Source organism: Phragmites australis, chromosome 4, assembly GCF_958298935.1.
Source record: "Phragmites australis chromosome 4, lpPhrAust1.1, whole genome shotgun sequence".
NCBI classification, from domain to species: domain Eukaryota; kingdom Viridiplantae; phylum Streptophyta; class Magnoliopsida; order Poales; family Poaceae; genus Phragmites; species Phragmites australis.
Genome location: NC_084924.1, coordinates 3,041,737 through 3,057,428, shown reverse-complemented (window position 1 = coordinate 3,057,428; position 15,692 = coordinate 3,041,737). Strand labels below are relative to the sequence as shown.

The window sequence follows — 15,692 nt, the reverse complement described above, 5'->3', positions numbered from 1 at the left end:
CACGTCTCCTTCCTCTATGTCCCCTAGTCACTATATTTTTTATTTTTAAATCAAAATTTAAATATATATGTTTATTTTGACAATTTATAATTCTATATTTCTGTCTACATGTCGCCCTTCCAATATACGATATGTTTAAAAATAAAAAATATTATGTTCTAATATTATTAAAATTCAAATTATTATCGAAATAGTCATAAAAAATTCTAAAAAATATGTGATACAGAAGATGCTATCATATAACTCTTCCATTTTTTTAACTTATACAATTAATCACTGAAATTTGTTTTTTTTTTCTCATTGTACAAGTCATAATTTTGTCTGTAAATTTTTGGAGATCTAGATGATAGCATCCTCTACAACACAAATTTTTTTTTCAGAATGTTTCATGGCTATTTCAAATGACAGGATTTTGTAGTTGCAAAATTTCAAAATGGAAGTATATATTTGCAGTTTTCGGATTTAAAAATTATAAAAATAAAAAGGTCATAGTCACTCTACTGCGTAGGTGGGCCCAACATATTAGAATCGGCCCAATAAACATATTTACGATGAAGCCCATCGAAGCCCACGCAATGACGGCCCTCCCACTCTCACCTATAAACCCTAGCCCAACAAATCCCCCGTCTCATCGCAGCCGCGAGACCCACACGGCTCTCCCCTCGACGACGCCGGCGATGGGCAAGCGGAAGCAGCATGGCGGTGGCGGCGGAGAAGCCGCCGTGGAAGGTGACGCGGCCACCGGCGGCGCTGGAGGAGGACACAGTCCCTCGACCGTGTTCGTCTCCAACCTGCCGTACACCTTCAAGTCCTCCGATGTAAACGCGAGCCGCTGAATGCTAGCTTTTCCCTTCACGACCTTCTTAGCTTGGGGTTAAGCGTAAGCCTTTTGGGTTTCGAGTGTGAGATGTGTCTTGTTTCGTTGTTTCTGTAGCTCGAGGCGGTGTTTAGCGAGGTAGGCCCGGTGCGGCGCTGCTTCATGGTCGCGGAGAAAGGTGAGCGGGCTGAGGAATTCGGCGGCTGTTTAGTTGGCACTTGGCAGCGATTTCGGAGTTTTTCTTATGCAGCTTTGGTTGATTCCATGCAGGATCAGAGACGACTCGAGGCTTTGGGTTCGTGCAATTGTGAGTTTCCAGAACTCAAGTTTGTGTGTATTTTTTTTTCTGCATTTTTCAGGAGATGTAATGCTCCACCAAACTAATTGTTACTAAATGTTGCACAAGTTAGTTGATGTCACAATATCCAGCGGTTCAAGCAAATCCTGTGGCTACTGCAACATTTCTTTATAGAATTTAGAACCATTTGATTATTCACCAAGTTCCGTACTGTATACCATAATCTAACATTCAGTGCACCAAATTAACGGACGAAGCAATATAAACTTGTGTATGGCTTAGTTACTTATTCCAGTACGCGTCTAATGATTATACATATTTGTTTCTGGTGATGATCACCTGGGCGTAAAGCTTTCATTGATATCGTTGAGCATTATTTTTGTTTATCTTAATGTTTTTCCTTGATACCAGTGCAACTGTTCAAGATGCTGAGCGAGCTATTCAACAAAAGAATGGATTCACTGTTGCTGGAAGGAAAATCAGAGTTAAGCTAGCAATTAATCGTGCTCCACTGAAGGAACGCTTGCAAAAGAAGGAGAACAGTTAGTCTCTATCCTGAAAAATTGTTGCTTCTGAAGTTCAATGGATCGTGGATCTCATGGTCTCGTGTTTTTGCTTGTGACCAGTGCAAATGAAGGAGTCTGATGCAAAAGTTGAGCCAGATGATTCTTCTGCTTCTGCAAAGCATAAGGATAACTCTCATAAAGATAAAACAGATCCAGGTTTAATGCAAAGTTGTTTGCTTGTTTTCTCATCATCTTTTTAGTTGGATCTTGTGGTTTCACCTCTAGCCTACCTCAACTTGCTTGGGACAAATGCTATGTTGCTGTTGTTGCTAATTTCCCCCAGTTCTGATGGAAGATGTTATGTTGAACTAGAGCGACCGCAGTTGGTGGCAAAGGATGCTACAGTAGCAAAGGAAGCTTGCATTGGCGATACTGATAAAGTGAAAAGTTCGGAAAAACAAAGGTGTGGGCTGGAATATTTTATTTGCAGAAGCCATTGCTTAAAATCTAACTTGCCAATATTTTGTGTCAAAATTTCCCCTGTTATTCCTGACTCATTCTTTGTTTTAGTTTTTTTGCTGTTGTATTATTCCTTTCATCTGGACCTTTTTGGTAAGCAGTATAAACACTAAGGGCCTGTTTTGGTATTACGGTTTTCGAAAACGACAGTATTTGAAAACCACAGTTTTCAGAGATGTAGATATGAAATACCACATTTTTTTGGAAATTACTTTTTTTCCCGCAGTTTTGGCCAAAACCATGACGTGTTTGGTACTTGCAGTATATGATATAGTATTTGACTTAGAAATAGCTATGGTGTAAACTAGGAATTATTAATTAAATTCAAATTATATGATATACACATGAGAAGCACTAGCCTGCATGTAGATAAAATTATAGGGGAAAACAATCCTATATATAATACCATAAGATTATATCAGTTGAACTCGGTTTTAGAAAAAGAGGTTGTGAGTGGATTTTTTTAAAACTCCAAAAATACCATAGTATTTGAGATACTACTGTTTACAAAACAACAGTTTTTGTTTGATCCAAACAGCTAAAGTTTTTAATACTATGATATTTTTGAGAAACCATGGTATTGCCACAAAACTCTTAAATTACTTTGCATGCAAACAGGCCCTAAACAGGGGATGCTAACTATAGATGGGTAGTTTTGTAATATTTAGATAACGTTATAATCATGATTTTGTTAAGGATATTGTATTGTTATATCCTTTTTCCTTAAGTTTGACTGGTAATTTCAACCTCCTAATGATAAAAGGGTTGCAAAAACGGTTATATTTGGTGGACTGCGAGACTTTGCTATGGCTACGGAGGTTTTCCGTCAGGCTGGAGAGATTGGCTCGGTTGTATCTGTAAACTATCCACTTCCCAAAGAAGAAATGGAACTCCATGGTATGCACTTTTCATCACATTCATTTGAATATTTAATTTAAATTGTACCTTATGTGCTGCTATTTTTCTGGCCGAAGTTCTTTGAGATAATGCTGCAACAGTAACTGAGAGCTGTGATGATTAAAAGTTCTTGTTGGTTTGAGTTAGAAACTTAGAATACATTCTCATCCAACATGGCATCAAATGGCCATTTCTTATGGTTGTACATTGATCACGGGCATGTCTGGGAACAATGATGGCACTGTTTATTGTTTGAGTTATATGTGCACTGCAAGTCCCATTTTCCAGGGCTCTTTTAGAGGTTATTTCTTTCTCAGATTAAGATATTACTGAAAAGTAATCGCACTAGAATAAAGGGATCACTATAACTCATGGAGAGTATATTTGCTGCTCTAGCATTTCAAGAGCAGAAATGGAAGAACTCTTGCACTATATGTCACATGTTTCAATATTAGTTGTCTTATTGTTTGCTTCACCAAGCACTTGCAGTTATTCACTTTCTCAGTTTTTGCAACTAGCATTCCTTTCTCTAAACAGATCTAACCATAAAATATGACTGCCATCCCCTCCAGGGCTTGCCCGAGATGGATGCACATCAGACACAGCAGCTGTACTCTTCGCAAGTGTCAAATCAGCTTGGGATTCTGTTGTCTGCTTGCATCGTAAGGAGGTCAAGGGAGCGATTGTCTGGGCTCGTCAACTTGGTGGAGAGGTAACCTATTAGCTATTTTTCCCATTATATTTATATTCTGCTATTACTTCATTATCTAGTTTGATGATTTGATCACCTTATTCCTGCTATCTACTTTGGTTGTATTATCTAGTTTGTTGCAGCTTAATAAAATTGTTAATAAAATTGCAGTACGCACACTTCCATATTGAGTTCTATTTCAATGTCACTTGTACAAACTTACCCACAAGTGCTATGATGTGAAATTGCAACATTTAAAAAATGTTTGTGTGGTACAATGGGTTTCAATATCAAATTCTTGTCTAAATAATTTTCTGCTGCTATGCCACATGGAATGTCTTCAACACGTCATACAGTCATATGTTACAGATCTCCTGAATCTAGTTTCAAATAAATTAGACAGCTAGTTAGCTACAATCTCGCATAAGTAAATCTTATAATAATTTGAGTAGCCCTTTATGTTGCCCAGTAGAATACATAGGTTCTAGAGTTATGATTTAGTCACTTTTTTATGTTGCTCAGTAGAATACAGGAGGAACCCTGCTTAGGACTTGGCATGAGATTCACATAAAATTCTAGTTTTTAATAATTTCTTTGTTTCCTTTTTTGATTTTAGATTAGGAAGATCCTTCCATCATCATATTGTTTTGTGAGTGGCATGAGATATGCAGCATATGATAGGACATTGATTCCATGTATGCTTGTAACTGTAGTACAATGGCTACTAGTGTAATGGTGTGGCCATGCTAGCAGGAGTTGGCATGGTATCACATAAACCTCTAATTCTTGATTTCTTTGTTTCCATTTTTGTTTCCTTTTTCTTTTGCACACAAGATACAAGGTTGGCTATCTGTATAACCACTATCATTGTGTTTCTTTTCAACCATTTGCATCATATCTGCTCAACATTTGCTTGCAAGTGCTTGAAACTTGTTTCTTTATATTTTAGGGTTCAAAGATCAGGAAATGGAGAGTGATTGTCAGGAACCTGCCATTCAAGGTGCTTGAATAAATATTAACTTCTTATAATCTCTTCCCCCCCCCCCCTAGGGCAGATAAAAGAGAAGCTACATGTGCATATTTGCTTATTGCAGATTACAGAAAAGGAGATCATGGATATATTTAGTTCAGCTGGGTTTGTCTGGGATGTGTCTATCCCGCATAAGTCCAATGAGGGGTATGTTTTCCATTGAATCCTTTATTCCTTAAGTGTATTAAGCAATTTATTCCTTTATTTACATTTACTTGTTTACAGGATATCAAAAGGCTTTGCTTTTGTATCTTTCATACGCAAACAGGATGCAGAAAATGTATGGTCAGTGCCTTATACAGTAGGAGTACAAAAATCCATTTAAAGTCCTAATGCGCCATGATTTTTTTTTGAACCAGGCTATAAAAAATGTCAATGGAAAAGTTGTTGCTAAGAGAACTGTAGCTGTTGATTGGGCTGTTTCGAAGAAATTATACACTGTTGCTGCAAAATCCGATGCTAAGGACAATGGTAAATATAAACTTTTCTTATCAGTTATCTTCACTCATTAATATCTTTAGTCATCTGCTTATCAATTACATAAAGTTAAGAGTTCAATGCAAGAATTATATTACCTGAATGATATAGTAAACGGCTATTGTCATGGTTTCTCTGGGAACAGGGTTATTGTCCTTTTAAAAAAAAAAGTAATGTAGACTGGTTCCTTGTTTTGTAACCAAATATTTGATTTAGCACACCATGTGTCATCTCTATTCTTATAAATGTGCTGTATTTTTGTTAGTTTACTATTACTATTTGGTAGCTGCATTCTAATGGATATGTTGTATGTCCAGAGCATGTGAATGTATCTGATAATGACAGTGATGATGACTCCTCTGAAGATAATCTTGTTGGAGAAGATGATAGCTCTGAACTTGATCAGGAGACTGCTATTCGTCCTTCTGAGGATGATTTCAAATCCGAAGTAGATATTTCTAGAAAAATTCTTGAAAATTTGATAAAGTCATCGGAGAAGTCTGAACCATCTGGTATTGAGGGTTCAGATATTGATACAGACAATGAAAAAGAAAATGACACATCAGAAAAGAAGAAAACTGGTTTACCTGCAGCTGGTAAATTGGATAAGTCGAAACATGTAACAGATGCAGAAATGACTCTTCCTGCTTCCGAACCCAAGAAAAAAGATATTGGCCTGGATAGGACTATATTCATAAGCAACCTTCCTTTTGATATAAGTAATGAGGAGGTAACAGTGCGCTTCTCAGTGTTCGGGAAGGTCGAATCTTTCTTCCCGGTTCTTCATAAACTCACAAAGTATGTGAACATTTGTGTAGAAACACTTGTTTTTTCTATTATTTGCTAAGTTCTATTGAGCAGTGAAAAATTACTTAGCACACTTGTTGATGCCATCATTTTTTGCACTGTCTATGCAGGAGACCTAGAGGGACTGGTTTTCTGAAATTTTCTACAGCAGAGGCAGCTGATGCAGCAGTTTCTGCTGCCAATGCTGCTCTTGGATTAGGAATTTTTATAAAAAGCAGGGCACTTAATGTCATGAAAGCGATGGATAAGGAGTCGGCTCACAAAATGACACTTGATAAGGCGAAGAATGAGGTTGAGGATCGACGAAACCTATACTTGGCTAAGGCAAGTTCTTCAGTACCTACTCATTTTTTGCATGTGAAGTTTAGTAAATCTCTTCCATTATTCTGTTCCTGAAAAAATATCTTAATAAAGCAGGAGGGTGAAATACTTGCTGGAGCACCAGCTGCCAAAGGCGTATCAGATGCTGACATGAATAAACGAAATTGGTAAGAGTTGATCTTTATACTTCGCCAATTCATATGCCGGCTAGTATCAATATTGGCAGCGTGCTGATTTTTTACCTTGAGAACGAAGGACTCTGTGATTTGATGCAAGTTGCCAGAATTAGTTCCTAGTTATTATGCTCTCATCACCTCCAGATAATGACTTTTACATTGATGGATGCATTATTCATGCTTGAAAGGCAACTGCAGCTTTCATTTCTTACATATATTAGAACTGATATATTTGCGACCATAGCTGCTGACAGTATTGGGGTTATATATTACATCAATGATCAGATCTCTTTTCTGGATACTTGCATCTGTAGCTCCTGGTGTCATTTGGGTCGTATCTTATATTGATGATCTGGCATTATCTTGTTCATTGGTCAACTTTAGGTTAGCTAGAAGGAAAGCAGAGATGCTTCAGTCTCCAAAGTTTCACGTGTCCAGAACTAGGCTTATCATCTACAATTTGCCTAAGACTATGACCATTAATGATGTCAAGAAGCTTTGCAGAGAAGCAGTTATTTCTCGTGCTACCAAGCAAAGTCCTGTCATCCGGAAGGTTTCATTGAGTTTCTTTTATTCAATTTCTTCTCTTCATTTTTTGCTACGTATATGTTGTAAATTTGTAATGCCTATGCATTTCTCTTGAACAGGTGAATATCCTGAAGAATGAAAAGAAAGGCAAGGTTGCTGTACAGAAGCATTCCCGCGGTGTAGCCTTCGTTGATTTTCAAGAACATGAGCATGCTCTTGTTGCTCTAAGGGTTCTAAACAACAACCCTGGTACTCTCCACTCTTGAATAGTTGCAGTCATGCTGTATCCCCTCTCTTGCTACCTTTTGATGTGTCTTGCAGTGAGTTGTTTTTGCCTATTGCTTCATCCTTATATTGCATTGACTCTTTATTAAGTGGTACATTGGGTGTACAACATATTCGGACCAGGGTCACATGTAATACTTATCAACTTATGGAAAAATGTCTCATCACTGTGTCTGTCTTATAATACTGGTGTTATACGGCAGTGCTTACCAAGCTTTACTCGTCTACAACCATGACCTGTTTGATGTACTCTAGTGTTTTATGCTGACCGCTATAGTTTTATGCAATAATGCTAGGTCATACCATTTTCCATTTTGTTTTGTTAAGAACATTGAAGATAAACTGCTAGTGCCTTCAATCTGTTTTCCAAACAAACAGCTTGCCTGCTTGCTTCTGCTTTATTTTTTGGGACCCATCTCCCTACATGTTGGTGAGCAGGCTTGGTCCTGGTATCATTTTCAATGTTTTAATTCTTTGCAGAAACTTTTGGTGCCGAACGTCGTCCAATTGTGGAGTTTGCACTCGAGGATGTTGAAAAAGTGAGGCTCCAGAAGATTCAGAAGGAACGTTATCAGAAGTCACAAGAAGTTGCAGGAGGTCAGCAGAGACCTTCGGGAGATCAATCTGCAGGTGATGGTCTTCATGGAGATAACAGAAAGGTTTTTAGAAAAGGAAACAAGCGGAAATCACATGATGGACCATCTAAACCATCCGATCCTGTTGAAGGCCCTGCCAAGGATCATTCAGTTGCTGGAGATGGAAGCACCGTGGATGGTAAAAGCAAGGCTAAAAGACCTGCAAAAAGAGCACGAAAGTCAAATGAGAGGACCATTTTGTCGAACCAACGTCAAACAGATGCAACCCCAAATGCTTCTCAGAATGTAAGATCTATTGGATTCTTTCTTGATTATATACTCTATAAATGCGGCAATTTTATCGCAGCTAAGTAATGTAAAATGGTTTATGTTTCATTTGATGCAGCAAGCTGTGCCAAGTGAGCATGATCAGGCAGCCGCTCCAAAGAAAAGGAAAAACAGAAAAGATGGTCAGATGGAGCAAAAGAGAGGAAGGGCTGCAAGAAGGACAAAGAAAGAACCTATTGGGGAAGGAGGGGTGGATAAGTCGCTGGTGGAGCAGTATCGTTCCAAGTTTTTGGAACACGGTGTGAGCAAAACCAAGGGATAGTTGAGCGGGATTCCCTTGGGTGAGCAACATGGTGATTCGGGCCAGCGTGTCAAAGGCTAAAGTTTTTTCAAAAGCTTTCGTCTCCACAAAACTTTTCAGCCCCATGTGGGTATGCCAAAATTTTGGTTGTACGGTTTTGATTGTTTCGTGTCAATCTTTACCCTGGATTGCAGTGACTGATATTTATCGAGCAATCTATTTACAGTTGTATGAGTCGGCTTTCTGTTACTAATTCATACAGAAATGCCATACGCTGTGACCGGAAAGGCTGTGGATGTGCTTCTTTCGGATGGGAATTCACTGGGAAACGAAACGAAACTTTGCAGGAAATGACGTGCGTTACTGGTACCTGATTGCTTGTAAAATAGTAGCTCTGACTCGTTACCGAGTGATATGCTTTTCGCTTGATGGACATTCTTTTCGCTTGAATGTGCTGCCCTCAGCTGCATGTTTCTTATCCGCTTGGTGTTTGCCGCATTGGATGGTTCTGTAACAGGAGCTTTGTCCGGTCTGATAATTTAATCTGATGATTGTTGTAGATGTTGGGTACAGTTTTCAAACACCGTGTCTGCCTAGTCCAATTTGTTTGAATTTCGGCCGTCGTTTTGACGTGGACCTCTTTCAACGTTGGTGTTTGGTAGATTGTTCCATGTTTGTTTAGCTGAAATACAGTAGGGGAATGCCTACTGTTGCTTTTTATATTAAAAAAAGGCTGGACAAAAAAATACAGGTGGAGAAAGAGGAAACAACCCACAAAAAAGGGTAAGCACAAAACAACTGGGGGGATTGTTCCATGTGTTATTGTACGATAATTACATATGGAAGAAATTCACCATGCGTAGTTATTAGATTTACTAAGCATTTGACAAGTTACCACACCAAGCATTGCATATCACTATCAAGACAGGTTCTCTGGAATACTTGTATAATTACAGAATTTTCGACAGTATTGGAGGGTGTGCGGTTGGACTTAAGATGGGTATTAGAAATGCAAGTGGGGTATATAATGGGTAGTTCTGTATCAACATTTAGTTAATTTGTTAATTTAATTGGATGGGGTGAATTTTTAGTTCATTTTTAGTTTTGGATTGACTTAATAATTCAAAAAATACAAAACTTGCATCCCTAGTTGGTATGAAAAATGAAAAAAAAGCTATAGGTAACTAGCTAGTCTTCAAAACTTCATTATGTAGCATAGGGCGCGTGCACGATTGCTATATTTAGTTTCTGTTTAGTTTAACTTTTGCTAACTTTTTGCTACTTAGAAGTTAAAAATTGAACCAAACAGTTCTCTTCTGGAAATAATTTCTTACAAAAAAAAATTATCATTATTACTATAAACCAAAAACTGATCTAAAGTAGCTTTTGTAGTTTTTTATGAATGATGTTTTGAGGAGTATTACATATATTATATATTTTATCTATATATAAAATAATTAAAAACATTTTTTAAAACAGTTTTTGAAGAAAACTTCAACCCAATCTCTTAATCTGAAAGAAAATGACGTCTAGAAGCCATGTTATCTAGTACCACTAGGTCTATCCCACCAAGGCCGTCGACTAGTAGGGGTAAGATGGGCACTAGCACAGTGGCCCTAAATAATTAAGGCCCTTAAATCCTAATTAACATACTTAAGTATTTACTTAATCAGAGAAAAAAGAAATACGGAGTACCCAATAAAACCGTTATTGCATGTAGAATTTTGTTAATCATTTTTGTGACTGTTACATCTACGAAAATAAGCTTTTTTAAACTCAAGTTATTAAAAACCTACTTACGTTCTACTATGGTACAATAAAGACTCAATATATTAACGACAACAGTACTTAAAAATAATGTTTTAAAAAGATTAAGTACGGAGATATAATTGAAGATTTTATTTAAAAATACTAACATGGTAATACTTTTCGGTAGAACATGAAGTTAGTTTGTTGCTTGAGTACTACCTTTACTCTTTTAGTATTAATATTTAATATTTGTTACTTAAAAATAAGTAGTGATCGTTCATCAACCAATCCATGTTGCTCATGGACCTTAGCTCCAGACCAGCCCACGCCTGCACTCGTCTCCACACATGGCCTATCTGGTCTTCCCTCTAGACCACCTGCGCAACACACCTATCAGACCGGTCCACTAGCTGTGCGCCAGACTGCTCCCAAACCCACACGAACATCCTGTGTTGCAACAAGGGAGCCACTCATGCAACGACCATCTACTTCTACTACTACTTAACAATCAATTATAATATCTCATGAAATTTTTCGGCTCCCGTTAACACGAGCAATTAACTAGTATTTCTAAACATTGTAAAAAATAATATATATTGAAGTTATATAATTAAATAAAAACATAGTTTTGTTATATAAAATTTTCAATTTTAAGATCCTATTTTGTATTTTGCATTGGGGTCTCAAAATTCTAGAGCCGGCCCCTGTATCCCACGTGGACGGCTGTGTAGGACAAGGTGACGTGCTCGGAGCAACTAGCTCCTTTTCGTGTCCAAACTCCAAAGCTGGCAATTGTAATTTTTTAACTTTCGAGTGGTACCATATGAACAAGTACTTGTCGTTGTTGCACGTCACCCCTTCTGGACGAGCCAATATTCTTGCGCTCGGCGGCCGTGGCGACTGGCGCGCTCGGCAGATGCGTCCATTTTCGAGTCACGCAACTGACAACCCCTTCTCGTGATCGAGCGATGAAAATCCGGACGACGATGGGTGCCATGGCACTATAGAGATCTCACAGGCTCCAGGTCAAACCAAACTTGCCAGCGGCCGTATCGATCAGCTCGATTCCCTTCCCGTGAACCGTGATCCGATCCGGTCCCTTGTCTCCGTACTCCATGACGAGGCAACGACGACAACTTTAGTGAGAAGGGTGTACAATCTATCTACCGGGTTAGAGTCCTAGCTGAGTTTGGTTACTCAAATTTGATCGGTAGATAAGTATAATTTTAATGGGAAGTGGGTTTAGTTGTATATATCAATTATTTTAGTCTAATTTGATGGATCAAAATACATATATTCATATTATCTCGAGAGTGTTCAGTTTTACTGTGTACTCTAGCCAAATAGATATAAATTTTTACATCTGTTACAAGATCATATCATTTTTATACAAATAATCAATCATAATATCAATTTTTACATCCGCTCGTACGGTCTCAAATTTTATCAATCAAATAAAAATTTAACTCAAGCTATTTAGATACATACATCTAACAAAACATTTTTTTTAATAAATACAATTTCACTCAGCTATCTCCATTCAGCCTTACTAAAATTGACACAATACAATCCAATTAATTGGGAATCGATAAAATGCCATCGTGATCCATATGTCATTACCACAAGTAATCTTATGTCTCAATTACCTGAATGCATTTTGTCAGCGCTTGCCTCCTTCCGCCGCCACCGCCACCGCCGAAAGCGTTAAAACCCTTCCCGCACCCGTACCCCACACGCAGCGGCACCTCCTTCCCCGGCCCGCGTCCTCATTCACACAGCCCCGAACCAACAACCCATTCGCTCCTACTCGTCACCGGTTGCCCACACCATCCTCCTCTTCTCCCGGCAAAACCCCCCCGTCGAAGGATCCCCAGAACAGGGGCGCCGAGCGGTGAAATCGATGGAGCTGTTCGCGCAGGCGAAGGCGGTGCGGCTCAAGAGCCACCACGACAAGTTCCTGTACGCGGACGAGGACGAGGTGCACGTCACGCAGGACCGGAACGGCTCGTCCTCCAACGCGCGGTGGACCGTCGAGCAGGTGCCGCACTCGCCCGGGGTGCTGCGGCTGCGGAGCAGGTACGGGCGGTACCTCACGGCGTCCAACGAGCCGTTCCTGCTCGGCATGACGGGCCGGAAGGTGCTGCAGACGGCCCCCGCGCGGCCGGACTCGTCGGTGGAGTGGGAGCCCGTGCGGGACGGGTTCCAGGCGCGCCTCAAGACGCGGTACGGCCACTTCCTCCGCGCCAACGGCGGGCTCCCGCCCTGGCGGAACTCGGTGACGCACGACGTGCCGCACCGCACCGCCACGCAGGACTGGGTGCTCTGGGACGTCGAGATCGTGCAGGTGCTCACGCCGGGGCCCGACCGCGCGGACTCCGCTCCCGCGTCGATGCCGGCTTCGCCACCCGCTCCGGAGCTCAGGAAGCCGCCGCCGCCGCACGCGGCGCACCACCGACCCTCCAAGTCCTACGCCGCGCCCCCGCCACCGCTGGAGCACGAGGCACCGCCGGGGCCCAGGCTCTCCAAGCTCGAGGTTAGTGGCCAAATTGCTCTCTTGCATTGATTAACCCGTCCTGTGCGTGACGGTGTGTGCCTACGATTGGTTGCGATGCCGTCTTGACAAAGGCATTGACTTTAACATCGTTTCGATGTGCTTATCGAATTGCCTATGCTAATCAGGTGTTTAGCAGCTCTGGTTCTCGAATTGCCAGACCGAAATGCGTTTGGGATTTGGAAACTTCAGAACTGTTTGATTTTGAAATGCTAATCATGCTGGGGGAAATGCGCTTCTCATAAGACACTGCGACTGTTCCCCAATAGCATCGTGTCTGGGTTTCACAGTGCTAATCTTGGTCTAGTTTGTTGGGCCACGTACAGGTTTCGTTTTCCTCTGACAGTGCTGTCATTCTGTAAAACGTAGTATATGGTTTGTTTGTGATTGGGAATGCTTGTCTTAATACTTGTAGGATTGAATAAGCTCGTTTCTCTCGTAGGCAATAGTATTGAGTTCGTGAACCATAGATCAAAGCTGTTAGTTGTGAATTCCAAAAGAGAAACTGCCTGCATCATGTAATCCATTGTGGTGCTTATTAATTCAGTTAACAGACCTTGATGATCTGGGCTACATTTCTTATGCCGTCAAATCATCATGGCTCCACTTGGTTCGGCTGTATAATTGGCTTCAATTTCGTAGCACTGCTCTGCACTGTTTGAGTTTCCAGATTTTTCTTTCTTTCATGTTGAAGACCACTCATCTCTGCTTATTTGATGTTTTTGCCATGTTACTTCTAATTCTTATTTGAGTTGACATTGAACTCTCTTGTATTTTCAGTCCTCCGATTCTTTCTCAGCCCCATTGCACAAGGTGGAGGGGCGTGCAATCCATTACCACATTGCAGATGATATGGGCAATGTGGATGATGACACAGAGGGACACTCGTTTATATTTAATGGCAGCAACTTGGAGGAGCTGACCCACAAGTTGCAGGAGGAGACAAACCTTGATGGCATAATCATATGCACACGTAGCCCTATCAATGGGAAGCTCACTCCTCTGCGCCTGCAGCTGCCACCGAACAATGCAGCGATGCATATTGTGCTCGTCCGGGAGTCCTCGAAAGGTGAGTTCATCATTCTTTCTTGTTTCCATTACTCCTACTCCCTTTTCTACTATGAACAGATTGGCTTTTACTTAGTTTAATGGAATGCTTGAACTTCGCCCATTAAATCTTGATTTAACATTGAGATTTTTAGGTTGTTATCATTTAGCTCTTATGGATCCTTCTTTGACTATTGTTTAGAGCATGATAACTTGTGTTATTTTAGCTGGAATCTAGAGCCAGGGACCAATGCACTCTCTGTTCAACTCTTATTTTGTGCCCAAGAAGTTGAAATTTTCTAAGCTGTGTAGGGCTTCTTTATTTATCATTTAAAAATCATCTTCCTCGGTAATGAACTGGGTATCGAGCAATTGATATCCACATAACTAAATTTACCATGCCAAGGCCAACTCAAAAGAAAGAAAAAATCCGTACCACACATCTTTTTTGTTTCAAGTGAAGTTGTATGAAGGTTCCTTTGCTATCTATTATTACTCTTTTTCTTTCTTCCACATGGTGCAGATTATTTTGTGGACAAAGGTCTGTCTAGCTTCATGATACATTCATTATGGCCCAACCTACTTTTGTATGATTAGACTCAAATTATTGCAGAAGACCAATGGCAACCCTTTGTGGAGTCCACCCATCTATGATCTATCTATTACATCCAGCTGGCACTATGCTTGACATTAACATTATTTTTTCGGGATGGTTTTAAAATAGGGAGAAACTAAGCAGTATGTGCTTAAGATTTTGCATATTACGAATTCAGTACCATGAATCCTTAGGGTGAGCATAAGCAATTCATATTACATAGGGTTGAGTCCAGCACACACACTCTTTCGATCCTGTACCAACGAATGAAGATGGTGCTATTCTTTGGCTTTTAGAGAGAAAAGGTGATTGTATTATTCTGCCCGTAACAAACAAAATACAATGTCTAAAAACAATGTACTGAGCATTGCTTCTCCTGATCTGGTCATGTCTCATTGGTTTGTCATGCATCATGAACGGATAGTAGAACTTTCTTGTGTCCAGTACGCCATGTAATGAATCTGGCTTTAACCATACAATCCCATTCGTACTTGAGTGTAGTTATAATATTGGAAGTAGGGATGTGATTTTACTGTTTGTATGACGAAAATCATCTCTCCGTGTATCTCTTAACTTGTCTTTGGTTGAGTACTAGTGCACAGTTGCTTGTTAGAGTCCTCAACCATATTGTGATCTTGGTATTGCTACACCTCATCCATTGACCTTCTTTTCTGTTCTGAATTTCAGTGGCAAAAACATTTCCATGGCCATATGGTTCGTAATCTATGGAGAAGACGGCGCCTTGATTTTGATGGTTTGTGAATCTGGTCTGTTTATGCCAGTTCCGCAGTTCTACCAGGTATCAGAAATTCAAAAGCACCTGCTGTTACTCTTGTGCTTCCAGGGATCCGGGATCTCAATCTTGTACATGTCCAAAGTGCTATAGTAGCTTAAATCAGCGGAGATTGACTGATATTTATGGCTGAGAGTTTGACCTTGAATCTTATATCCTTGATTTATTAATTTGTGAAGATAATTTCTTACTGTTGCAGATTCAGCATCAGCTGGCTCATTCTTTCCCAGTGGATTCTCTCTCTCTCTCTCTCTCTCTCTCTCTCTCTCTCTCTCTAGTCTGCTCCCTGGTGTAGAATAGCATCCCCATATATCTGTACTTTTGGTGTATATACTCCCCCTCCAATAAGTGTTCAGAAAGGAGTATTTACATCTTAGAAAAAAAATTCACTTATAAAAAAGTATATACATACTAAAAAATAATATATACATCTTAAAAAGT

General features: G+C 40.0%; 2 protein-coding genes across 3 annotated transcripts; both read left to right on the top strand.

Moving 5' to 3' along the window:
* Positions 1 to 636: 636 nt before the first annotated feature.
* LOC133915232 (uncharacterized) lies at positions 637 to 8,750 on the top strand. Its single transcript, XM_062358311.1, has 19 exons — positions 637 to 818; positions 935 to 995; positions 1,088 to 1,124; positions 1,527 to 1,657; positions 1,742 to 1,837; positions 1,994 to 2,084; positions 2,904 to 3,037; positions 3,610 to 3,749; positions 4,678 to 4,728; positions 4,823 to 4,905; positions 4,984 to 5,038; positions 5,118 to 5,229; positions 5,553 to 6,033; positions 6,153 to 6,366; positions 6,460 to 6,530; positions 6,924 to 7,092; positions 7,187 to 7,316; positions 7,833 to 8,233; positions 8,334 to 8,750. The coding sequence occupies exons 1-19, from the start codon at positions 678 to 680 to the stop codon at positions 8,535 to 8,537; spliced, it is 2,802 nt and encodes a 933-aa protein (XP_062214295.1). The 5' UTR covers positions 637 to 677; the 3' UTR covers positions 8,538 to 8,750.
* Positions 8,751 to 11,964: 3,214 nt separating this feature from the next.
* On the top strand, positions 11,965 to 15,434 carry LOC133915230 (uncharacterized). 2 transcript variants are annotated; one of them, XR_009909308.1, is made up of 4 exons: positions 11,965 to 12,798; positions 13,597 to 13,885; positions 15,146 to 15,244; positions 15,280 to 15,434. XR_009909308.1 is itself a non-coding variant. In XM_062358310.1 (3 exons), the coding sequence occupies exons 1-3, from the start codon at positions 12,166 to 12,168 to the stop codon at positions 15,178 to 15,180; spliced, it is 957 nt and encodes a 318-aa protein (XP_062214294.1). In that variant the 5' UTR covers positions 11,966 to 12,165; the 3' UTR covers positions 15,181 to 15,434. The 2 variants fall into 2 exon arrangements, 1 of the variants encoding a protein (XP_062214294.1); XM_062358310.1 differs by having other exon boundaries at positions 11,966 to 12,798; positions 15,146 to 15,434.
* The last annotated feature ends 258 nt before the right edge of the window (positions 15,435 to 15,692 follow it).